A 27,822-nucleotide genomic window follows, 5' to 3' on the forward strand; every position below is an offset into this window, starting at 1 on the left:
GTCAAGTTCGGGGGTCTCAGGATCGCCTCTGTGCTGTTTGCAGATGATGTGGTCCTGTTGGCCTCCTCGGATCATGACCTCCAGCATTCACTGGGGCGGTTTGCAGCCGAGTGTGAAGCGGCGGGGATGAGAGTTAGCACCTCCAAATCTGAGGACACGGTGCTCTGCCGGAAACTAGTGGATTGCTCCCTCCAGGTGGGGAGGGGGTGCCTACCGCAAGCGAAGGAGTTCAAGTATCTCGGGGTCTTGTTCACGAGTGAGGGTAAGTTGGAGGAGGAGATCGACAGGTGGATCGGTGCGTCTGCAGCAGTAAAGCAGGTGCTGCACCGGACCGTCTTGATGAAGCGGGAGCTCTCAATTTACCGGTCGGTCTACGTTCCGACCCTCATCTATGGTCACGAACTCTGGGTCGTGACTGAAAGGACAAGGTCGCGGCTACAAGCGGCCGAAATGAGTTTCCTCCATAGGGTGGCCGGACCCAGCTTCAGAGACAGGGTAAAGAGCTTGGACATCAGGAGGGAGCTTGGAGTTGAGCCGCTACTCCTTCGTGTCGAAAGGAGTCAACTGAGGTGATTCGGGCATCTAATCAGGATGCCTCCTGGGCGCATCCCACTGGAGGTTTTCCGGGCACACCCAACTTGAAGGAGACCCCGGGGAAGACCCAGAACATGCTGGAGGGATTACATCTCCCAGCTTGCCTGGGAACGCCTCGGAATCCCCCAGTATGAGCTGGAAAATGTTGCGGGGGAGAGGGAAGTCTGGGTCAGCCTGCTTGGCCTGCTGCCACCGCGACCCGACCCCAGATAAGAGGAGGAAAATGGATGGATGATGGAAAAATCTCTAAATAGTTTGTGAATCAATAACTTGATGAAGATGAAAACGATGATGATGATGATGATGGTGTTGATGCTTGTTGCTTTATTAACACAATAACCCATTGACGTAAAGAGATAATTGATCATGTGATCTGTCCTTAGGTCAGATTAGAAACACTAAAGAGAACAATGCTGCCCTCCAGTGGCTGAAATCTGTTGATGCTTCTGAGTTGATTTCAGAGATCAGAAACACTAATTTCTTTATTTTATATTGGACTCATTGATCTGTTTCAGATCAAAGGAAACGAGACAGTGTGTAGGTTCAGTATCAGTTCTTTAATTTCTAAAATATCAGTTTACATGATTATTGTATGTACAGTCGTTTACATGAGAAACATCCACAACTCAAAGATAATTAAACCTGAACTGAAAGAAGAATCACACTTATTGATCAACAGATCCACCAATCAATCAATCAAGCCACCAATCAATCAATCAATTAATCAATCAAATTGTGACATGGATACTTTAAAAAAAAGCAGCAACGTGAGAAAACACAGACTTAAAGAACCCAAACGTGTGGACAAAGTGTTAAAGAACCCAAACGTGTGAACAAAGACTTAAAGAACCCAAGCGTGTGGACAGAGAGTTAAAGAACCCAAACGTGTGGACAGAGAGTTAAAGAACCCAAACGTGTGAACAGAGAGTTAAAGAACCCAAACGTGTGGACAAAGAGTTAAAGAACCCAAACGTGTGGACAAAGAGTTAAAGAACCCAAGCGTGTGGACAGAGAGTTAAAGAACCCAAACGTGTGGACAGAGAGTTAAAGAACCCAAACGTGTGGACAAAGAGTTAAAGAACCCAAATGTGTGGACAAAGAGTTAAAGAACCCAATCGTGTGGACAGAGAGTTAACGAACCCAAACGTGTGGACAAAGACTTAAAGAACCCAAACGTGTGGACAAAGAGTTAAAGAACCCAGACGTGTGGACAAAGAGTTAATGAACCCAATCATGTGGACAGAAAGTTAAAGAACCCAAACGTGTGGACAAAGACTTAAAGAACCCAAACGTGTGGACAAAGAGTTAAAGAACCCAATCATGTGGACAGAGAGTTAAAGAACCCAAACGTGTGGACAAGAGTTAAAGAACCCAGATGTGTGGACAAAGAGTTAATGAACCCAATCATGTGGACAGAAAGTTAAAGAACCCAAACGTGTGGACAAAGACTTAAAGAACCCAAACGTGTGGATAAAGACTTAAAGAACCCAAACGTGTGGACAAAGAGTTAAAGAACCCAAACGTGTGAACAGAGAGTTAAAGAACCCAAACAATGAAACGAATCTGGTGATCTTTAAATGAACCGTAACCCTGAAACCTGGATTAACGTGAATACATTAGATATTGCTTGATATTAAGGTTAAATGTGATCTTTAAATAGTTGAAGCAGTTTAAATAGTTTCTGCTGCTTTAACTCTTTAACTTTGTGTGTTTTTAGTTTTTTTTGTGCATCGAGCAGAGAAACTGTTGTCGGATCAAACTGAAGCCAGAAGATTCACCTGAGAGCCAACGGCAGGAAGTGAGGAAGAGAGAGAAAAACACACCGCCAAAATAAAAGGACAAACTAAACAGACAAAAAACCTCCTGACTCAGCATCAAAATAACAACAAATAGGTGAGTTGTACATTCTGCAGCAGGCTTTTATAACCAGTGGTGACGTTTTATGGCTTTTAGGGTTTAAAGGGAAGGAAAGAACCTGATTGGATGATTTTATTTTCTGTCAGTGAGGTCGTGTACTGTCTCTTTAAATTCTGCCTTGCTCCTCCTCTTCATCACAGACCTCCCTGAGCTTGTTTTTTGTTTGCAGCTGTTGTCAAATCTAACATCCTTTATGACGTTCAACAGCAACTTAAGATTTGAGGTTAAAATGAACATTTTCAAAGTGTACATTTGAGATTTAAAACTGAAATAAAAGGTTTGAAGGAAATCATTTAAAGAGCAACTAAACCAGTTTAAATGTGTATCTGGTGTTGATGGATTCAGCCCCCCGATAGCGCTAATGCTAATTGCTAGCATACACTTGTATGTAAACTCAAGTTCACAATCGTTAATAAGAGTTTATTCTCTATTATTTCCACCGTAACGGACTCTTTACAGCACTCTCACCGTAGACATGTCAATAGTCAGCACGCTAACGTTATGCTAATTAGCATTAGCATAAGATAATTAAAAGGGTAACAGTAAGATAAAAATAGTTAAGTTTGTTCTGTAACTGTAGCAGAATATAAAAAGCACAACATGAGCATGGTGAAATTAGCTAGCTAGCCGCTAAATTATTCAAATGTAACAACTTAAAGCTTCATCCACACACTGTTGATACACACTCTTTAGGGTTTACTTCCTCTTTCATATTACGCTTCAAAGTTCAGAGTATTTGACAAAATAATAAAGATTTAAACTTTTGAACTGACAGATTCATATTTGATTCAGGAACGTTTCAGGAAAAGTGTTTAAAATGTTCTACAGAATCAGATAATGAAAATAAGTTATTCAGTATTCTATTCAAACATTTCAAAAGATATTTAACTATTACTAATCATATGTGGAGTCGGATCATCGATGATGTGACGTCAGAAATAACAGAAATAAAGAAACAGTTTGTTTTAAAGATGGCCGCCACTTGGTTACATTTAATATCGTTTAAGTGATAATAACGTGTTTCTCTGTGTATTAGAGGTCAGTGTGAAGAGTCTTGACAGAAAAACCTCAAACATGCGTTTTGTTTCCAGATTATTGCTTTCACTAAACACATTCTTACAGATGTTTCACAATAAAAGCCTTCAATTATAAAACAATTATAAATAATGCCGCAGTGATTTTTCCTCCAGACAGGTGACAACAGGTAAACAAATGAAACAGAGGCTTCATACTGACATATGATCAAATACAAAAGACCTGTTTGTGTTTAAAGAGAGACTTCTCAGTTATATTGAGTCCTTACAGGAAGCTAAAGGGTTGTGCTGTTTATATTGCAAAAGGGTTTTTCCAGCAGCCATCGTCGTGTCTTTGGTTTCAAACCAGACGGTCCACATCCGACGTGTCTCCACCTCTGGTCCGCTGCGAACTGACCCCACAGGCATCGTTCAGTCCAAAACCAGGAGACCGGTCCACCATCAGACATCGCCCACGTCGAAGGCCCTCATCAGCAAGTCCAGGTCCCCGACGTTGGCGGCCTGGACCAGCTCGGGTCGGTCCATCATGGAGACGGCGATTCGCAGCGCGGCCCAGATGTTGGCTGACATCTGCTGATGGCTGCAGCGCTGACTCCGCCTCTGCTGGTTCAGAGCCGTCAGGAAGTTACTGACCGCCTCCCTGCAGAACCAGGACCAGGTTAGACCAGGACCACATAACATCTACTGTAATCACACTAAGAAATCAAACTGAATGCATAACACAACAATAGATATTTAGCATTAAGTAGTTGTACCGAACAATGTGAACAGTTCCGGTTTGGTCCTGTGTTCTCTAGTGTTTTAACCCACGTTTGGTCCGGTGTTCTGTGTGAGCCTCAGGTAAGACAGCTGATGTGTTTACCTGTGAGCCCCCAGGTTGATGCAGCTGATCCCCAGGTTGTATCTGGACCGGATGAATCCCGGCTGCAGCTCCAGAGCTCTGGTATAAGCCTCTACAGCTTCCTCACTTCGGTCTCCGTTTGCCAACGTTGCACCCAGACGGTTCCACAGCAGGTAGTCCTGAAGAGGAACACAGGAAGTTAACGATGTCATGACATCATCATAGTCATGTCATCAGTGATACCTTTTTTGACATTTTAGGACACACTATATTATGAGGTTTCTATTGACATTTTTTTTTTTAACAACAATCTTCAATAAAATAAAAAATAAAACAATATGTGAGGTGCTTGCCAATACACGGCCATAGTAACCAGAGAGGCAGCTCCACAAACTGTTTATGTAAATGTGTGTGTGTGTGTGTGTGTGTGTGTGTGTGTGTGTGTGTGTGTTACCTGTGGTCTGACGGACAGCGCTGCAGTGAAAGCCTCCACCGCTCTGTTGAAGTCAGAGCCGAGGTTGAAGAGGACCCCGAGTCCGGTCTGCAGGTCTGGATCCACACAGTCCAGATTCAACAGAGCCGCATCCTGGAAGAGAAGCAGGATGTCCTGCAGCTCAGCCCTGAAGACACACACACACACACACACACACACACACACACACACACACACACACACACACACACACACACACACACACAGCTCTGATGTCACAGCTCTTGATGGATGGCAGCTGAGACTTATGGGTAATGTAGTATTTAGAGCAAACTGATCTAACGTCCCCTCAGGCGTTCGTACCTGGCCGGTGTGGAGGTGCGGGGGTCCCTGCGAGGCGTGGCCGGGGAGCCCCGTAGCGGACTCCTGTGGTCCAGGACCAGGTGCTTGTATCGGGGGTTGTGGCTGATCCAGCGGCTCAGAGCGTCGCAGGCCTCCCGCTGCACACCGCTGTTAGTGAAGCTGACGGCGAGCGCCATCAGAGCCGGCAGGTTGTTGGGGCGGAGCTCCAGACACCTGCAGCAGGTGAGACACGTGTTAGCTTAGCAACGGTTAGCACAGGTATCACTTCAGCACAACATGTTTCATTTAATTTACTCAGTATTTATTGGCCAAATATCTATTTATAATTATTTTGACAAAACAAGAACAAAACAATTCAAACAATGATGAAACAATAATCAATAATCAGAGCTTATTATGACTGATTATATGTATATTAATTTATATTGATTATTTATATTATTTATATATATATATTGATTATTTATATTAATTATTTATATATTGATTATGTATATATTAATTATTTATATTGATTAGTTATATTTATTTATATTGATTATTTATATATTGATTATATATATATAGATTATTTATATTGATTTATATATTGATTATATATATATATTGATTATTTATATTGATTATTTATATTGATTATTTATATTTATTTATGTTTATTTAAATTGATTATTTATATTGATTATCTGACTGAGATATTTAGTGAGTTTCCATCTCAAACAACAGAAACAGAAACTACAATGTTATATTTTAATATAATATTGTTTGTATGACAGCAGTTCTGAAGCTAAAACCTCTTCCCTGATGTTATGTATTGATTTATATATTTATCATATTCATGATTGTCGCTTCAGATTGTTCAGCTCAGTTTAACTTCAGACATGAGACTATTTTATAAAATGAAGACGGTCCGGTGCACAAACACGTTCAAATAAGAGAAACAACGAAGAGTTAAAGAGTTAAGTAACTTCTGAACACTGAGTTTGATGTTTATTTATATTGATAGATAAACATAATAATATATAAATATAATAGTATTTTATTCCCTTTAACTATTTCAGGTTCAGGTTCTGATGTCCACTTTACTTTTCTTTTTGTTTGCAGTATAAAAGTCTGAAGGTCCAAATATCAAACAACCCCTGAAGTCTTTATTATAAATATAAAAGGATTATGTGAAGTTTGTTTCTGTTTCAGGTGATTTGATTAGAAACAAGCGTCACTTTATTTCATCATTATTGTTTATTATTTTGTATTTATTATTTGTTAATTAATTAATTTATTTATTTATTTATTTATGTATGTATTATTTATTACAATATTTATTTGCCTCATTGAGAGCTTCACCTGCAGCCGACACAGACGTCTAGATTTTAACATTTACATTTATTCAGACGTCAGCGTCTCTCTACCTGCAGGGTCTCAGGAAGTAAACGTAAAACAGGAAGTAAACGTAAAACAGGAAGTAAACGTAAAACAGGAAGTAAACGTAAAACAGGAAGTAAAAGTAAAACAGGAAGTAAAAGTAAAACAGGAAGTAAACGTAAAACAGGAAGTAAACGTAAAACAGGAAGTAAACATAAAACAGGAAGTAAACGTAAAACCGGAAGTAAACATAAAACAGGAAGTCTGACCGCTGCAGCGCCGCGATGGCGGCCTGTTCGTTCTCGTTCTCGGCCTGAGTCGTTCCTAAAACCTGCCAGGCCTGCAAACAGAAAGGAGAGTTTAACTTCACTGCAGTGGCGTTAAAGTTCGGTCTCGTTAATAAATCGTTGACGGTCAGCGAGACCTCAGACCTCAGAGTCCTGCGGGTCCTGCAGGATGGCGGCCTCCAGCAGCAGGACGGCGGCGTTCAGGTCTCCCTCCCGAGCTTTCTCCTGACCCTCGGCAAAGGCGCTCGGCCAGTCTCTGTACGGGTTGTTGGTGCTGAAGAAGTAAACCTGAACGAGACAAAACCACATCAGACCACATCAGACCTCATCAGACCACATCAGAACACATCAGACCTCATCAGAACACATCAGACCACATTAGACCTCATCAGACCACATCAGACCACATTAGACCTCATCAGACCTCATCAGACCTCATCAGACCACAGACCTTATTTTTGTGTGTTGTTTTCAACATTTTATGAAACAACATTCACAAAAATATAATGTTGGCATTCTTAAAAATGTCCAGTATTATAATACAAACATATTAATGACATAGACACATAGATACTGTAGATACATATTCATGTACATTTATTAAAATTATTTAAAAAAAATACCTTAAATTTATACTTCAGTAACATTTTGAAAGCAGGACTTTTACTTGCTTCTACACTCTAGTATTAGTACTTAGTCATAGTACTAGTACCTTAACTGCAGTAGAACTTGTGAGTACTTCTTTTCTCAGATATTTTCCTTTCAATCATTTTGAAACGGTTCTTTTCATATTAAATGTTTTGGGCTCTTTCATTTTTAATGTGTGATGAATCCATTTTATGAAATAAATTTCATTTTTATCATTTTAAACTTGTATTTATTGGAACAACTGAATGTTGACACCAGTCCTTAAATTAAATGAGTAAAGATGTAGTGACCATAGGTCTCTATGGTGACTGGTGGAGGAGTCAATAGTATTATTGTTGTTATTATTATGATTATAATAATAAATATTATTGTTATTGTTATTATTATTATTATTCAGCCTCTCTGACACATAAAAGTCACATTTATTCTGTTAACAGAATAAAAATCCTCAGAGATTAAAATCAGACTAATAAAATCTAAATCTCTCTGATTATAAACACATAAACCAAGTAGATGTTTTTATATTATATAATATAAAAACCATCTATATATTATATATTATATATCTCAATCTTTAGGTCAGATAGTAACACTGATGTGTTCTTACAATAATCCAGAAACATTCTCATCCACAAACTAAATGTTTCTGCAGAAGAAGAAACGAAGAAGAAGAGCTGAACATCTGTTATCGTGTCGACGCGGTGATGTAACACCTGAGAGGAGGATGGATTACTGCTGGATTACTGGTGCAGTTCAGAGGATTAAAAGTACAGATTAATGCTGACAAAATCAGTAATAATCTCTCATTATTAATAACTCCAGTCTGGAAAAATAGTGTGCAAGTTAAACAGGAAGTGAAACGTTAACGGAATGTTTTTAAATACGGAGACTTGTCTCCTAACCCTAACCCTCGGGGGGGTAAAATAAAAGATGCATGTAATCATTATCAGAATTCACAACATTTATTCTGCTTTAATCCATATTTGTTGGTGTTTATTAATTTAAAAAACAGTATTTTTACTGAACTAAAGAACAAAAACAGTTTGTTCTCCTGTATGAACGGGGCAGTTCAGCAGCAATCTAACAGAACCACAGATTACATGTATATGTATTTATATATATAAAATAAGATATTAATATCACCACTATCACGAACAACCAAGAATTTACAAAATAACAGCTGCAGAAAGTATAACTTAAAGGTTACACGGACCGGGTCTGTGGAGCAGGTTCTGGACGTACCTTCTCCACAGGTGTGACGGTGGGCGGGACCGGACCCTGACCCTCAGAATCCTCCAGCCAGTTCCTCCGAGCCAGTTCCTCCCACTCGGCCTGCATCTTGTCCCAGAACTCTGTGTCCGACTGAAAGACCACAACAGTTCAGAGTCAGAAGGTCCTTGACTAGATCCTAGACTGGATCCTAGACTGGATCCTAGACTAGGTCCTACACTGGATCCTAGACTAGATCATAGACTGGATATGAGACTGGATCCTACACTGGATCCTAGACTAGGTCCTAGACTAGATCCTAGACTAGAGCCACATCTTTAAACTCCACATGAATGAAAGTGAATGTTTAAAGTAGTTTTCTTCAACAGAACATGAAGCTATGTGATTAGCTGTTTGTTAGTGAAATGCACCCTGGGATTCGTAATTTTTAGTTTTTTAATGTTACAGTATAACTAATAAAACTAATCCTGGAGCCTGCTGGGTTCCTGGTTTAAGGAACATAAACATAATTAATAAAACATAACTTTACTGCTGGATAAACACAAAATACACAACTTTATTTTGAAACTTTAGTCATAAACTCAAATTTAACACAGTGTGCTGTTAATCCGTCAGCGGTGACCTCTAGATTAAAATACCTGCAGCTAAATCCAGAAACTGTCAACTGAGATGAGGAAATGCTTTTAATCAGACGAGACGCTGTGATTGGTTCACTGAGCCGAACTGACAGGATGAAGAGCAGGAACGCTTCGACACCAGAGTCTCAAATTGATCTCTACTTTAATCACTTTAATAACTGAGCTGTTAGTTCACTTCACCTCCTCCAGACTGGATCAAACCATTATGTAAACCACAATCACCCAACCTGAACCACTCTAAACCTCCCGAACGATCCTAAAACTCCTGAACCATCTTGAACCATCCTAAACCTCCTGAACCATCTTGAACCATCCTAAACCTCCTGAACCATCTTAAACCTCCTGAGCCATCCTAAACTTCCTGAACCATCCTGAACCATTCTAAACCTCCTGAACCATCCTGAACCATCCCGAACAATCCTAAAACTCCTGAACCTCTTGAAACATCCTAAACCTCCTGAACCATCCTAAACCTCCTGAACTATCCTAAACTTCCTGAATCATCCTCAACCTTCTGAACCATCCTAAGCCTCTTAAACCATCCTCAACCTCCTTAACCATCGTAAACCATCCTAAACTTCCTGAACCATCCTAAACTTCCTGAACCATCCTAAACCTCCTGAACCATCCTAAACCTCCCAAACTTCCTGAACCATCCTAAACTTCCTGAACCATCCTAAACCTCCTGAACCATCCTAAACTTCCTGAACCATCCTAAACCTCCTGAACCATCCTAAGCCTCCTGAACCATCCTAAACCTCCTGAACCATTAAAGACCATCTTAAACCGTCCTCAACCCGCCCTTGTTTCTCTAATTGACTCTTTGACTTAACGTGTTCACGCCCTACAGCAACACCTAAGCAGTTTATTTGGAGAACAGAACTGCACGAGGTTTCCAAAACAGGGTCTATGAACTTTAGTGAATCAGTTCCTTCACCACATCAGAACTCCTCATCCTCCTATAGACAATGTGTGATGTGTAGTGGCGGAAAGTACATTTCTTCTAGTACTGTACTTCATTTTTTAAGGTACTTGTACTTTACTTTTGCATTTCCTTCTACTTTCCACTTCTCTTCCAGAGGTACATGTTGTACTTTTTACTCCACTTTTTATCTGAATGCTTTTGTTACTTTACAGATTCAGATTATTAATATAAAATATAATCAACTAATCACTGCTTAAGTATTATTATAGATTATATAAAGACATTAAAAACACATGAATGCATCAATAATATAATATATATATATTATTCTGCATAATGAGTAACTTTTATTTTTGCTACTTTAAGTATATTTTGATGCCGATACTTGTATTTGTTCACTGTGGTATTATTACTATTACTTTTACTTCCTCAGGTTATATCTGTTTCTGGGAAATAAGATGTCATGAAGAAAAGAAGCTCAACATCTTCAACACGTATCATCAAATAAAAAAAAAGATACAAAAATAAACCACAAATATGAGTCGGATCAGCTGTGTGGTCTGATAATATATATAATATGTATAAATATATACATCTTCAGTGTCGGATATGAAAACTGACCCTGAGTCTGCTGCTCTGAGTGCAGCCTCATCTATCTGAATGTTTGCTAAGTCAGAGTTCTCAGGTGACGATAAGAACAGACCTGAGATCAGGTTTCTGAAGATCAGCTGATATCTGATATTTAACAGTGAGAGCTGCTGCAGCTCAAAGAACAAAGCTGGACATGTTCTACAGATTTAATTTAGAGAAGATTATGTTCTAAAAGAAAGGACACGTTCTAAAAGAAAGGACACGTACTTAAAGAAGGGACACATTCTTAAAGAAAGGACACGTTCTAAAAGAAAGGACACGTTCTGAAAGAGAGGACACGTTCTAAAAGAAAGGACACGTTCTAAAAGAGAGGACACATTCTAAAAGAGAGGACATTTTGTCACTATGTGTATTTTTTTACCTCCACAGCAGCTTTCGCTCTGACAAACTCGTCCTCTAGAGACTCGTTTCTGGTCAGAAGGGAACGAGTCCGTCTGCGCTGTCTGGAAGCAGCACAGTCCTGAAAACACACACACACACACACACACACACACACACAGACACAAACACACAGAAAACACACACAGACACAGACACAAACACACACACACACAGAAAAAAAAAACACACACACACACACACACACACACACACACACACACACACACACAGAGAGGTCAGTAAAGACAAAACACCAGAAAACTTCAAAGGTCTTCAAAGTCGTATTTAAAGACAGTAACCGCTGAAGTATCTCCAGGTAACGATCTGTTATCCCACGCTCCCTGAACTACTCACTGTATTTGGTTCAGCTTGTACTTTTATATTTTACTTTCTGTCAGGATGAAGTACTACAGTATAAATACTGTCAGGATGAAGTACTCTGGTCAGGATGAAGTACAACACTATAAATACCAGCAGCTGACCTGTGGTGAAGACGTGAAGTCCAGGTCATCGAAGCTGTGGATGTCGAAGGAGTTCTTTGTTAGAGGATCTGTTTTAAACTCTGCAGACCTGAAGGGACCAGAAGAGACCAGAAGAGACCAGGTATCAGCTGAGGTGAGAGCTGCGTTAGCGCCCCCTTCAGGCTCACTACATCCTGACAATACTGTATTGTTCTCAAGTAAAAGTAGTTCAATTAAAGTAAAAAGCAGGTCAGTTCATGAGTCATATGTTAAACAGGTTATGATGATATATGACAATATTGTTAAACAATAAGGGAACAACAGGAACATGATAACAGGTCCATGGACTTATGAATAATACTTTATTTACCACAGCAGTTCACTGGAGGAGTGCTGGGAGGTGCATCTCTTCTCGTGCCTCCTCCTGAGTCCTCCGTCCTCCACGTCCAGGTTCACCTCATCCCATTTGTCCAGAGGAGACGACAGACTGACTGAGAACACACGGGACGACATCATTGTGATGACGACATCATTGTGATGAAGGTCACATGATGATGATGTCACCGTAGTTTAAACTGAAGTTTGTTTTTAAGAAGACACAAAAAAACAGAGGGTGCAGCTAAGGATTATTTTTGATTATTTTTGATTGTCCAACACTAGATCCTAGACCAGATCCTTCACTAGATCCAAAACTGAATCCAACCCTGGATCCTAGACTGGATCCAGTTTGGTTGTTTAGTTTATAGAATGTGAGAAAATGTCAATCAGTCGTCGTCTGACGTCTCGTTTTGTTCACAACTCAAAGAAGAAGAAAGAAACCAGATCATTTAGACATTAAAGTTTTCAATCAGAGAATTTGGGCTTTTATTTTCTTAACAAACGACTCAAACCGATTAACGGAATATTAAAATAGTTAACAACTAATCAACTAATCATTGCAGCTGTAAATGGAAACATGAATATTAAATATTCAATCTTTGTCTCATGATCACATGAACATTTATGAATCAATGACAGACTTCAGCTGTTTTGTTTGAGCTGAAACAGGAAGTTTAGTTCTCATCACAATAAAAGCTCAGATTAAAGTCACCCTTCACTGCTTTTACTCACAGCTGAATGAGTTCAGAGCTTTTAGATAAATGAACAACAAACTGATGTGGAGTCTGTTACTGTGATGATGATGATGATGATGATGATGATGAGGAGGAGGATGTACGTAAAGTGTTTCAGTATTTCTAATATTGGAATACTCCTCATCTCTTATAAATATTTAACTATATATATTTTTACAGCCTCTCCCCTCTCCTCTCTCCTCTCCTCTCCTCTCTCTCTCTCTCCACTTCCTTCATATCAGTCAGTTTCTCTGGTTTCTGGTCACATGACTGTTGGTCTCAGATGAATCCATGATGACGTCATAGTTTCATGAGGAGTTAAAGTGAACTCTTTATTAGAGGAGACATTTATAATGACAACATGTAGAATAAGATGATTTGATGAAATATCACAATTATAAGCTTTGTTTCCGCTGCATGCGTATACATGTATATGTGTATATATATATATATACTGTATATATATATATAGTTCCTGTAGGTAACATAGTAACATAGCTGAATAATCTGTGAGAGCATTTGAAAACTTTCTATAGCTGACGTTTGATGTTTTTAAACTTGCTGACTCGTGAAGAAGCAGCAGGTATCCATCACAACCTGTAATATAAGTGAATATGCTAAATACATGCTCATGCTTCCTGTGTGGTGGTTTAGTCTGCAGTACCTGAGTCCAGGGAGATCCTCTCAGGTGTTCTGGGGCTGGCAGGCAGGTGTTCCACCTCCACCTGGATCAGCTCCGTCTCATCCGGTCTTGTCCGGCGCCGAGGGCTCCTGGAGCTGCCTTTCCTCCTCAGAGGACTCCTCCTCTGGTCCTTGTTACTACTGCTACCACTAACACCACTAACACCACCATTACTGCCCCCGATGCTGTCCGCCGGCTCACTGAGGTCCACGAGGTCCAGAGCTGTGGACAGAACTAGAGGAAGACAGAATGGAGGGTTAATGTCTGATGACAACGGTTCAAACTTCAGTCCAACAGGTTTGATTTACAAGTCTGACTTTATTTGAATCTAACTGACTGACTGACTGACTACCTAAATGACTAACTAACTACCTAACTGACTAACTAACTACCTAAATGACTGACTAACTAACTATTAACTAACTAACTAACTAACAACTAGCTAACTCACTCACTCACTCACTCACTCACTCACTGACTGACTAACTACCTAAATGACTAACTAATTACCTAACTAACTAACTGACTAACTGACTACCTGACTGACTGACTGACTGACTAACTAACTAACTAACTAACTAATTGACTGACTGACGGATTAATTAACTAACTAACTAACTGACTGCACAAGGAGTTGAGGATTGAACCGCCAGTCTTCTGACTAGTGGACGAGCCGCTCTTCTTCCTGAGTACATAGTAGCAATGTTCAGCTGTCCACATATTTACGTCTCCATCATTTCTTTTATCTGAATATATCTGAATATTTCATACTTGTGTTTGTCTTTGATCTCCTGAATATTCTGTATTAACCTTTAAATGTCACCATCACACTCTGAAACACGCTCACAGTTTGAACAGAAAACATTTCAGCTGTCGTTAGTTTGTATGAAAACAGAAACAAAGAGATTCTGTTCTAGACTCCAAATGAATGTGAGGAGGACAGAGGTCACAGGTGTTCATTAATGGGAGGCGTACCTGCTGAGGTGACAGATGGTCACAGAGGAGGAAGGACGACAGCCAAGGACGCAAAGTTAGAGAGAGAGAAGAAGAAGAAGAGGAAGAATAAAAGAGGGTGACAAAGACTGAAATAGGTTCATAGAAGAAGAGCAGGAAGAGGACGAGGGAGGTAAACACAGACCTGAGGAGGACAGGTGAGACGGGGGAGGGGGTAATTAGCAGGAGTCTACCTGCTGTGTTGGAGGTGAGCGATCGAGTGGAGGGGGCGTCGCTCCGGCTCTCTGACAGGAAGTCATCGATGGAGGGACTCAGCAGGGGTCGACTCTCCTGCTGCTCCCGGACCAGCTGGAGACCACAAACACCAGTTAGACACTAGTTACACACTAGTTAGACACCAGTTAGACACTAGTTACACACCAGTAAGACACTAGTTACACACTAGTTAGACACCAGTTAGACACCAGTTACACACTAGTTAGACACTAGTTACACACTAGTTAGACACACAGTAAGACACTAGTTACACATTAGTTAAACACCAGTTAGACACTAGTTACACACTAGTTAAACACCAGTTAGACACTAGTTACACACCAGTAAGACACTAGTTACACACTAGTTAGACACTAGTTACACACCAGTAAGACACTAGTTACACACTAGTTAGACACTAGTTACACACCAGTAAGACACTAGTTAGACACTAGTTACACACTAATTACACACCAGTAAGACACTAGTTACACACTAATTAGACACCAGTTAGACACTAGTTACACACCAGTAAGACACTAGTTACACATTAGTTAGACACCAGTAAGACACTAGTTAGACACCAGTTAGACACTAGTTACACACTAGTTAGACACCAGTAAGACACTAGTTAGACACTAGTTAGACACCAGTTAGACACCAGTAAGACACTAGTTACACACTAGTTACACACAAGTTAGACACCAGTTAGACACCAGTAAGACACTAGTTAGACACCAGTTAGACACTAGTTACACACTAGTTAGACACCAGTTAGACACCAGTAAGACACTAGGTAGACACCAGTTAGACACCAGTTATATACTAGTTACACACTAGTTAGACACTAGTTATACACTAGTTACACACTAGTTAGACACCAGTTAGACATCAGTTAGACACAAGTAAGACACTAGTTAGACATTAGTTAGAGACCAGATAGACACCAGTTAAACACCAGTTTGACACTAGTTAGACACTAGTTAGACACCAGTTAAACACCAGTAAGACACTAGTTAGACACTAGTTAGAGCCCAAATAGAGACCAGATAGACACCTGATATAGACTAGTTTGACACCAGTTAGACACCAGTTACACACAAGTAAGACACCAGTTAGACAGCAGTTAGACACCAGTTAGACACAAGCAAGACACCAGTAAGACACCATTTAGACACCAGTTAGACACAAGCAAGACACCAGTAAGACACCATTTAGACACCAGTTAGACATCAGTTAGACACAAGTATGACACCAGTTAGACACTAGTTAGAAACAAGTAAGACACCAGTTAGACACAAGTACGACATTAGTACGACACCAGTTAGACACCAGTTAGACACGTTAGAATGTGGTTATAGATTTTATGATGTTAAATTATTTATTATATAAATAATACTGTGAATAAAGGATTCACTGTTTTATAACATCTGTTCTTTCAAGTCAGCTGCTGCGTTCCTTTACCGCACTCAATTGCGTTTCTTCACTGCACTCTACTGAGTTTCTTTACTGCACTCTACTGCGTTTGTTCACTGCACTGTACTGCGTTTCTTCACTACACTCTGATGCATTTCTTCACTGCACTCTACTGCGTTTGTTCACTGCACTGTACTGCGTTTCTTCACTACACTCTGATGCGTTTCTTCACTGCACTCTACTGCGTTTCTTTACTGCACTCTACTGCGTTTCTTCACTACACTCTGATGCGTTTCTTCACTGCACTCTACTGAGTTTCTTTACTGCACTCTACTGCGTTTGTTCACTGCACTGTACTGCGTTTCTTCACTACACTCTGATGCGTTTCTTCACTGCACTCTACTGCGTTTCTTTACTGCACTCTACTGCGTTTCTTCACTGCACTACTGCGTTTCTTCACTGCACTCTGATGCGTTTCTTTACTGCACCTCTACTGCGTTTCTTCACTGCACTCTGATGCGTTTCTTTACTGCACCTCTACTGCGTTTCTTCACTGCACTCTGATGCTTTTCTTTACGGCACTCTGATGCATTTCTTTACTGCACCTCTACTGCGTTTCTTCACTGCACTCTACTGCGTTTCTTCACCGCACTCTACTGCGTTTCTTTATTGCACTCTACTGCATTTCTTCACTGCACTACTGCGTTTCTTCACTGCACTCTGATGCTTTTCTTTACTGCACCTCTACTGCGTTTCTTTGCTGAACTCTACTGCGTTCCTTGTAGACGTGTAGATGAAACATGAGAAAGTTATGACAGTGATTTTAACCAGAGGAACACCACATGCAGGTAACTTCTATGTCAAAGTGACTCAGACTTCAGACCAATACGTTTATCAGATTTAAATTGAGGTAAAAACCTGCAGGTTTGACTAAGAAAATGACAGAAAAACTCAAACAGTTGCAACACCATGAATGCTTTTGAGGAGAGACGAGGGTTTACGGGTCAAAAACCAACCAGACTGAAGCCTACAGGAACTTTTTCTACACTATTCAAGTCCCAAAATGTCAGAAATTGTCTTTAAGGAAACTTATATTCCAGTATTTCCTTTATTCTGAATAAGACAATATTCCTGTTTAAATGCAGCCTTTTATACTGTGATCGACGTAAAACACCTTCATGACGCTCGTCCACAACAACTTTAACTTCCCTCCTTTTTGTCATGTTGCATCCAAACTGAATGCATTCTGGGAAATGCAGGACAACATTTAATTCAGTGGTTCAGTCTGAGGCCTGATTTAATCTGAACACAGATCTTTATGTGTGTGTGTGTGTGTGTGTGTGTGTGTGTGTGTGTGTGTGTGTGTGTGTGTGTGTGTGTGAGAGGCCTCCTAATCCTAATCCACACAGTTGAGTACGTCAACATGTCAACGTGAATATGCTTGACTTTAATCCTGTGAAAGAGCACCACTGTCCACTAAAAGACACCCGGACTCACATCTCACTTCATGCTTCACTTACAAGTAGGAAAAATGTCTGTTTACATTCTGACTTCAGCTGATCAATGAGAAACAATAAGAGAATAGGTGGAATAAAAAAGTAAAGACACAAATTTAAAATGATATATCACATAAGATGTGTGATTAAACGATAATTACAGAGGTAGTAAATTACTTTACTGCACTCTACTGCATTTCTTTACTGCGTTTCTTTACTGCGTTTCTTTAAGTTTCTTTACTACGTTTCTTTACTGCGTTTCTTTAAGTTTCTTTACTACGTTTCTTTACTGCGTTTCTTTACTGCGTTTCTTTACTACGTTTCTTTACTGCGTTTCTTTACTGCGTTTCTTTACTACGTTTCTTTACTGCGTTTCTTTACTGCGTTTCTTTACTGCGTTTCTTTACTGCGCTTCTTTGCTGCGCTTCTTTGCTGCATTTCTTTGCTACGCTTCTTTGCTGCGTTTCTTTGCTACGTTTCTTTGCTACGCTTCTTTGCTGCGCTTCTTTGCTGCGTTTCTTTGCTGCGTTTCTTTGCTACGTTTCTTTGCAACGCTTCTTTGCTACGTTTCTTTGCAACGCTTCTTTGCTACGTTTCTTTGCTACGTTTCTTTGCTGCGTTTCTTTGCTGCGTTTCTTTGCTGCGTTTCTTTACTGCGTTTCTTTACTGCGTTTCTTTACTGCGTTTCTTTACTGCGTTTCTTTACTACATTTCTTTACTACGTTTCTTTACTGCGTTTCTTTACTACATTTCTTTACTACATTTCTTTACTACGTTTCTTTACTGCGTTTCTTTACTACATTTCTTTACTACGTTTCTTTACTGCGTTTCTTTACTACATTTCTTTACTACATTTCTTTACTACGTTTCTTTACTGCGTTTCTTTACTACATTTCTTTACTACGTTTCTTTACTGCGTTTCTTTACTACATTTCTTTACTACATTTCTTTACTACGTTTCTTTACTGCGCTGAAGTATGTGTTACATGTTATACTCAGTTTGCCGTACAGATTACTGATAAGTGGTTTAGTGTAGATTTCTTAAAATAAAAGTAGAACTTTTCTTTGAGGCTGCACAAAGTCCACTGAATAAAGTTTCTCTCAATTAAAATTTCTATTTTATTTGCCAAATATTTCAATTTCTGAGCCCAATATCACGAATCACAAATTTTCCTGAGAGCGTCCTCTTTCCTTGGACCTTCACATCGAAAAAGAAAAAACTCCCCAAAGAAAACTTTAACCCTTTAAAATGAAGAGAAGTACAAAGTTCACAGTTTGACTACTTTCCTACTCAGAATCACCTCATAATGAAACTTAACATGAAAAAAGAGTTAAAAATCAAAAGAACAAAACAAGCGAGGTCATCATGCCAACCTTGGTTGTCACGGTGAGGAGGGGGTTTCCTTCTGAGGAGGACTTTTTAGCAGGAAGCTCCTTCAGCACCATGGCAACGACCCTTTCCCCTTTCCCCTACAACGGGTAGATCGACAGGTTCGTTCAGTCAGACAGCCGTCTCACACCCTCCACACACACACACCTCTCGTCTATTCACATGGTTTCTCTCTTCGTCAGCTCTGAGACATTCTGACGGAACACAAAGCTACGAAAAAAACCATCACAAATCAAGACTCAAGAATTGTAAATTATTAAAGAAAGAAAAGACACCGATGATGTCACATGACTCTGGTTATCAGATGTTGAGTTTAAATATTACAAAAAGGATACGTAGAGCTGTTGTTTGTTTAGTTCTGTTTATTTTACATAACCTCTCAGGTTCTTTGAGGGAAATTATGAAAACATGGAACGACTTCAAGTAACGAGAAAAAGATAACAGTACAGAAGTAATCAGATTACTGATACATTTATTAAAATGATGACTGTTGGCAGGATTACAATATTAACATAAATTTTAAAACAAACAACTATATACAATGCACATTCACACACACACACACACACACACACACACACACACACACACACACTACAACACAAGTCTCTCACTACGGCCTCTAATGGTACTGAAAAAAATTACGTTTTTCATCATCCGAGGACTCAACATTTAATTAATTTAATGAATTTAATCACAGGTAAGAACAACCGCTGCCTGAATTTGCTCAGTAAAAAGTCTGTTCTGCATAAACACATTTTTTTTGTTAGGTAACAAATATTACTCAGGATGAAAAGATAAAGAAGCTAAAGTGTAAAAGTGTTAAAAGTGAAGCACCATTGTAACACGATATCTAGTCTCAAATCACAACGTAGAAATTAAAATTGATATATCGATCAGCCATGAAGGAAACAATCTACATACGAGGTCTGAAGCGTCACGACAAACGATTCTTTGGAAACAAGTCGATGGAAAAATAGTGAAAACCAGACGGTTGTTGTTTTTCTACAGTATTGAAGGAGATGTTTTCACATATAATAAAATAGATATTAGAGATGAATTATGATCTGTTTAACTTCATAACACAAGCTCTAAACACATTATTATACTTCATTAACAATAATCATTACTAGATTCATTTAATGTATAAAAATACAATATTTGACTGTGTTTTTATGAAGAAAAAAACACTATAAATTACTAAAACAAAGTAAAAGTATAACATTTAGTATTTTTGATGGTTTACTGACTGAGGGTTAGGGTTCACTGAGTGGTGACATGATTTTTAGGACGATGGTGACGTAAATACATATTGTGCATCCTTGTAGACCAGCTGATGTAATGAAACAACAAAGAGATCTGTGTCTGTTACTATGATCTAGATACAAAGATATATATATATATATATATATATATATATACATATATACAGTATATGTATATATATGTATATATACATAAATACATATGTATATATACTGTATATATACTAAAGTTCTGTAAGCGGTGACGTGTGTCTGTTGGCAGAGGAAGACGAGCTGATGGAGTAAACCTTCCTCAGTGAACTCAGCAGGTTAATCAATAAAACATGATCCAGTTTTATTATTAGACCGGCTCACATCGGTCCTGATGGAGGATGAGAGCAGAACCAGGATCCTGAGCGGACCTGCTGCTCCTCAAGATCAATAACAGTACAGTACACTGTAACAGTACCACTAAAGAAGTAACTGAGGAGTACTCTCATGTCTACTTTCTGGTTAACTTGTCACCGGGCTGCTGTGATGTCACGGTGTTCTCTGGTACACCGTGACATCACTGTGGGTGTGGTTATAGGTGGAACATTTCTGGCCACACCCACCAGTGGTACTGTACTCTATAAGTACTCTATAGTACTGTATCACTGTACTCTATAAGTACTCTAGAGTACTGCATCACTGTACTCTATAAGTACTCTAGAGTACAGGATGTTTGAAGGAAACTCTCTTTCTCAGCTTCCTCACTGAGACACACACACACACACACACACACACACACAGCTGCCCAGCTGTGTGTGTGTGTGTGTGTGTGTGTGTGTGTGTGTGTGTGTCTAAAAATAACCATGTGTTGTGCTGAGTAAACAGTTCTCCATCAGAGAGTCCCAGCAGAGCTGAGCTCACTGTTACAGCTCAGCAAACATGTTAGCATCCTCACAGTAACACTGACTGTTATACTGCAGTACTACTACTACTGTAGTACTACTACTGCTACAGCAGTAGTAGTACTACTGCTACAGCAGTACTACTACTACTACTATAACTACTGCAGTACTACTACTATAACTACTGCAGTACTACCACAACCACTGCAGTACTACTACTACTACTTTAGTACTACTACTACTACTACAACTACTTTAGTACTATTACTACTACTACTACTACTGCAGTACTACTACTATAACTACTGCAGTACTACCACAACTACTGCTACAGCTCAGCAAACACAAGTTAGCTTCTCTCCTAAACTCTCTCCTAAACTCTCTCTTAAACTCTCTCCTAGGCTCTCTCCTAAACTCTCTCCTAGGCCTAAGCTCTCTCCTAGGCTCTCTCCTAGGCTCTCTCCTAAGCTCTCTCCTAAGCTCTCTCCTAGGCTCTCTCCTAAACTCTCTCCTAGGCTCTCTCCTAAACTCTCTCCTAGGCCTAAGCTCTCTCCTAGGCTCTCTCCTAGGCTCTCTCCTAAGCTCTCTCCTAGGCTCTCTCCTAAACTCTCTCCTAGGCTCTCTCCTAAACTCTCTCCTAGGCCTAAGCTCTCTCCTAGGCTCTCTCCTAGGCTCTCTCCTAAGCTCTCTCCTAGGCTCTCTCCTAGGCTCTCTCCTAGGCTCTCTCCTAAACTCTCTCCTAGGAGGGAATCATTTTCACAGACTTGTGGTAACAGAGAAATGAGAGTCAACCTAATTGTACTACTATTGTTACTTCTAGTACTACTAGCACAGAGTGATCTCTGAGTGAAGGACAGAAGTACTCTCCTTTAAGAAGAGACGTGGATCAAACATGTCTAGACTTCCTCCTCATTTTAAACTACAGGTTTACCGATTACACCTGAATCATCTACCTCGTGTGACGGGCAGATGATTCAGGTGTAATCGGTAAAATGAAACATGAATAAATGAAGCCTGTAAGAAGTTCAGCCTGGTCAGCTGACGGAGGATCATGTGACCCCGGAGACTTCAGGTATTTATATCCTTCAAAGACTGCTGATGAATGTGAGCGTTTCCCCCGAGGCTCTTTGTGCCTCAGTCACTGTAAGTACAGTACAGGACGACTACGGGAGCCTGCAGAGGACATTCTCACACTGTAAGTACAGTACAGGACGACTACGGGAGCCTGCAGAGGACATTCTCACTCAAACACTACAGTCTGGTGTTGGGATTTCACCATGTGCTCTGAACAAAGAAAGAGCTTGGCCTACAAGGCTGTAAATCCAAAGCCTGATTTGAGTTTAAGATGACACCAAAGCTCCTGAAGACACTAAGTCACACCTAAATGTGACTTTTCATCCAAACTCAACACTGGGGTCTCATTGGACGAGAGCCACAGAAACCCCAGGGGTTTCTGTGCTGCAGCCCTGTCTGTCCCTGAAGCTATAAAACTCTGCGTCACCTCTAGCTCTTTGCCGTCCCACGCGATTTGATTTCCATGTCAGGAGGAGAACAACCATTGCTTTTGAAGAAAACCCAAAGTCATAGTCTCAACTTCGCTGGGCGAACTTTTCGTTTTGTTTTTGGATCCTGAAGGAGAGAACAGATAACTTCTATGACCTGTTCTCTCCCCGTTAACGTCGACATTTTGCCGGTCATAAGGAGGAAGAATTCCCTGAATTTCCGAATATAACTCTCTACCACACAGAGAGTTTATCACCGCGCAGCTTGAAGCTCCGGATCCCGAGTTTAACCGAGAAACTCGAAGAACCACATCGACCACTACGAAGTCGTCTCACAGTAAGAGGCTTGTGTCTGGGCAGAGTTAGGTCATAGTACGTTTGTTACCTTGTTTGTTTAGTTTAAGTTTACTGTATTGTTATAACGTGGAGTGATGGTGGCTAAGTGGAGAGCACTTAGCCACCAATCAGAGGATCTGCGGTTTGATCCCCCCCGGCTCTGGCTCAACTAGAATCTGAATTGTAAGTCGCTTTGGATAAACGAACGTCTGCTAAATGACTGTAATGTAACGTGTTGTTGTGTTTGTTTACCGTTGAGTTCCGTTTAGAAATGACTGTGTATTTAATACTGCTGCAATAGTGTTGTGTTAGATCATCACTGTGAGTGAAGTTGGTTCTGTGACTTCATCAGTTCAAAGACCAGAACCACGGCCGAATCTGAGCTCACCAATCGGGTTTCTGTGTGATAGAGAAACAGTTTCTGTGTTCCACGGCTGTGGTGAGGATCTTGATAGAGAGAGTAGCCTCATAATTGTATAGTAGTTGTTAGTTTTAGATATTATTTGACTTGATCAATATTATTAGAACTTAATAAACTCTGTTGTACTGTTATAACAGCTGATATCAAACCTTCAGTGTTCACTCTGAATGTGTAATAGTACTTTGACTGTTGACATCATTATGAGACTTAGTTTATAGTTTGTTGTTGGTCCCTGTTCTCAGGGTGGTGCCCCGTTATTATTAATAATTCTATTGATATCAATAATTTAGTTTTCATATTTGCTGATAAACAAACACGCTCCTGATAGATCCCAACACCGGTTTGTTCTGATAATGAATCCCTGATTCACGACGTCACTCCAATGTTTGAATATCGATCTGTCAATATGTTAAAGTAAGAACGTGTGTTACCACCAGGGGGCGACTCCTCTGGTTGTATAGAAGTCTAGTCTAAAATGACTCTACTTCTCTCTTGATTTATTCCCTCAGTAAACATTGTAAACATGAGTTTATGGTCTCAATCTCTAGTTTACAGTCTTCTTCAATACAGCATGATGTTCATTTAGTACATTATGCTCCATTTAGAGTCAAACACACCATAAAGCAGGGGATGATTTAGGGGCGGGGCTACACACTGATTGACAGGTCTCCTGTCTCCTCCTCAGTCCATATATGGTCACTTCCTGTTCACTTGTTGTGAAAAAAACAAGATGGCAACGGCTAAATCGACAAACTGGAGGCTTCAAAATGTCCACAAACCAACAAGAGACGTCACCATGACGACGTCCACTTCTGCAGAAGCTGCTGACACATGAAGAGTGTAAATGAAGCGACTTCATGAAAACATGAAAAGTGACCTTGTGACGGTGAAAAACCGCTTCGTCTCCCGCAACAACAACTGCACACTGCTTTGATTAATGGACTGAAAACCACCAGAGTCCCACAGGAGGGTGTGTGTGTGTGTGTGTGTGTGTGTGTGTGTGTGTGTGTGTGTGTGTGTGTGTGTGTGAGGGATGCTGCACCCTGATCACGAGGATTTAAAGAGGTGAAAAACCAAAGCTGTTTTTTTACTTTTCGAAAGTATAAAAGACAGTTTTCCCCCCCTACGATTACTTCATCAATCTCCCTACGATTATGCCATCAATCCCCCTACGATTACTTCATCAATCTCCTACGATTACGTCATCAATCCCCCTACGATTACTTCATCAATCTCCTACGATTACGTCATCAATCTCCTACGATTACTTTATCAATCTCCTACGATTACTTCATCAATCTCCTACGATTACATCATCAATCCCCCTACAATTACATCATCAATCTCCTACGATTACGCCATCAATCCCCCTACGATTACTTTATCAATCTCCTACGATTACTTCATCAATCTCCTACGATTACATCATCAATCCCCCTACGATTCCGTCATCAATCCCCCTACGATTACTTCATCAATCTCCTACGATTCCGTCATCAATCTCCTACGATTACGCCATCAATCCCCCTACGATTACTTCATCAATCTCCTACGATTCCGTCATCAATCTCCTACGATTACGCCATCAATCCCCCTACGATTACTTCATCAATCTCCTACGATTACGTCATCAATCCCCCTACGATTACTTCATCAATCTCCTACGATTACGTCATCAATCTCCTACGATTACTTTATCAATCTCCTACGATTACTTCATCAATCTCCTACGATTACATCATCAATCCCCCTACAATTACATCATCAATCTCCTACGATTACGCCATCAATCCCCCTATGATTACTTTATCAATCTCCTACGATTACTTCATCAATCTCCTACGATTACATCATCAATCCCCCTACGATTCCGTCATCAATCCCCCTACGATTACTTCATCAATCTCCTACGATTCCGTCATCAATCCCCCTACAATTACTTCATCAATCTCCTACGATTCCGTCATCAATCTCCTACGATTACGCCATCAATCCCCCTACGATTACTTCATCAATCTCCTACGATTCCGTCATCAATCTCCTACGATTACGCCATCAATCCCCCTATGATTACTTCATCAATCTCCTACGATTCCGTCATCAATCTCCTACGATTACATCATCAATCCCCCTACGATTCCGTCATCAATCCCCCTACGATTACTTCATCAATCTCCTACGATTCCGTCATCAATCTCCTACGATTACTTCATCAATCTCCTACGATTACGTCATCAATCATATATATCGGATTATAGTCAGACTGTTAAAAACATCTTCAGGATTAATAAATGACATCAAATGAATATGTTGTACAAATAAAGGAGATGATTTGATTTAAGCTTTTCACTTTAAATTCATAAAATGACAAAAACGTGTTCTTCTAAACTATGAATGAGAACTATCTTTTGTTCTTTATATTTTTAATATTTAAAAATCTTAATGTATCTCACATGTTAGATAAATATTCTATCTTCCAACAGAACAAATCAAAAGTAAAACAGTTAAGTCGGAGTCACACTTCTGTTTCTCTTTGTTGCAGCAGATCAAAGAGATTCCTCTTCAAACGTCTTTGTAACATCTGAACCTTCTGAGAGCTTCTGAGGACTCGTAGTGTGTTTTATATCTGAGGACACAACTGGTACGCAGTACAAACCACTAACACAGTATTTATACACGATAACGCATCAAACACACAAAACCATCAAGAAAATACAGAAGAAAGCTTCAAACAGGAAGCTTAAGATGCTATTTAACAAACAAACAAACAAAAACAGATTCAGCTCCGACAGAACCAGACTCCATCCAGAAAACAAGCGTTTTAAAAGTAGAAACATGAATTCAGACTTTTGACAAATCTTCATCATTATGAAGTTAATTCTGCTTCATTGTAATCTGTTTATTAGAACCTATTTATTACAGCTGCAATAAACCAGAGAACTCACATGGAGATAAGTTATATTTATATACAGTACACACATATATATATGTATATATATATATATACATATATATATATATATAATATATGATATACATATATATATATATATATATATATATATATATATATATATATATATATATATGTATATAATAGCACTGACATCAAAGCGGTTTTGCACGCATGGCCAATAAAGCTGATTGTGATTCATATATCTATATAGATTTATATGTTTATTTATATATAAATATATAGATATATATATATATATTCATGTATCTATATATATATGTATATATATTTATATATACATATTAATTTATATATATATATAAATATATATATATATACACATATATATAAATATATATATATATATATATACGTATATTCATTTATCTATATATATGATATTTAAAGCAGATTATTTAGAGGATTGTTGTCACATTTAAAATAATAATTTCTTTGATGATTGAATCTTTTTGTATTGTTATTGTTTTAAATCATGACATTAAAAACTAATGAGAGAAGAAGAGAAACCGTGTGTGTGTTCCGATGAAGATGAAGATGATGATGATGATGATGCTGAAGATGATGGAGGTAGCGGACTCACCTGGACCTGGTACATGTCTCTGGCTCGGTCCTCCTGTAGCCGCCAGAGGTCCACCTCAGCCCGGCTCCACCGCAGAGACCCGCGCGGTTCTCTCTCTCCTCCCGCTGCCTCGCGGCTCTCAGTCCGCCGCAAGATAGCGCGGATGTCCCGCGTAGTCCGCTCCGCCTCCCGGTCGGTGGTCCCGGTCCGTCCCGGTTCCGTTCGGTTCTTATTCTCAGAACCGTCCGACGCCGAAAGCACTCAATCCGGATGTGGTCTCGCTCCGCTCCGGTGGAGGGCGGGACCACAATAAACCGAGAGGAGCCGAGAGGAGCCGAGAGGAACCGAGAGGAGCCGAGAGGAACCGAGAGGAAGTCAAGACTTCCTGTAAACGGATTTCACAATAAAAGCGTCGTCATGGACGAAAGAAAACATCTACATTAATAAAATATTAAATTTAATTACATTAAATATCCGTCAGAACTTTATGCTTCATCAGTTTTATTGATCTGAATTTAAGATGATTATCATAGTTGCTGTTTATAACTTTAATGTCTAATGTGATGCAAACTGAACATTTTAACATTTCAGTTAATAAAGTTTATATCAAAGTTAATTATAAGAAACATGAAAACATGGTGACTTTTAATAATATATTCATATTTAATATTTAATATGTTTGTGTTGTTTCAAAGCAATCAAAATGTGATTATAAATTGTAGTTGTGATACTGTATGCTTTTATTTTGAAAGCAAAATTGCATCACCGGTAAAAAAAAATAAAAATAAAAAAACCCTACAAAAAATATGTAAATTAATTT

General features: G+C 39.5%; 1 protein-coding gene across 2 annotated transcripts; it reads right to left on the reverse strand.

Annotated features, from left to right (window-relative positions):
- Positions 1 to 1,132: 1,132 nt before the first annotated feature.
- On the reverse strand, positions 1,133 to 27,292 carry pex5lb (peroxisomal biogenesis factor 5-like b). 2 transcript variants are annotated; one of them, XM_068726187.1, is made up of 14 exons: positions 27,024 to 27,292; positions 19,055 to 19,150; positions 14,747 to 14,861; positions 13,542 to 13,793; positions 12,136 to 12,256; positions 11,787 to 11,874; positions 11,285 to 11,383; positions 8,722 to 8,841; positions 6,976 to 7,119; positions 6,814 to 6,884; positions 5,183 to 5,395; positions 4,841 to 5,006; positions 4,408 to 4,565; positions 1,133 to 4,185 (listed from the first exon to the last, which is right to left on the reverse strand). In XM_068726187.1, the coding sequence occupies exons 1-14, from the start codon at positions 27,036 to 27,038 to the stop codon at positions 3,987 to 3,989; spliced, it is 1,857 nt and encodes a 618-aa protein (XP_068582288.1). In that variant the 5' UTR covers positions 27,039 to 27,292; the 3' UTR covers positions 1,133 to 3,986. The 2 variants fall into 2 exon arrangements, with proteins under 2 accessions (XP_068582288.1, XP_068582289.1); XM_068726188.1 differs by lacking the exon at positions 19,055 to 19,150.
- Between the last annotated feature and the right edge of the window lie 530 nt (positions 27,293 to 27,822).

This window comes from Cebidichthys violaceus, unplaced genomic scaffold, assembly GCF_023349555.1.
Source record: "Cebidichthys violaceus isolate CVI_PGR_0920_01 unplaced genomic scaffold, fCebVio1.0.p SCAF_38, whole genome shotgun sequence".
NCBI lineage: Eukaryota > Metazoa > Chordata > Actinopteri > Perciformes > Stichaeidae > Cebidichthys > Cebidichthys violaceus.

Excerpts from the sequence above, each read along its gene's own strand:
- pex5lb (XM_068726187.1), bottom strand. Across the intron at positions 14,862-19,054 it reads TCCTCACCGTGACAACCAAG|CTGGTCCGGGAGCAGCAGGA; the intron begins GTTGGCATGATG and ends TGTGGTCTCCAG. Across the intron at positions 6,885-6,975 it reads AGGACCCGCAGGACTCTGAG|GCCTGGCAGGTTTTAGGAAC; the intron begins GTCTGAGGTCTC and ends TTCTGTTTGCAG.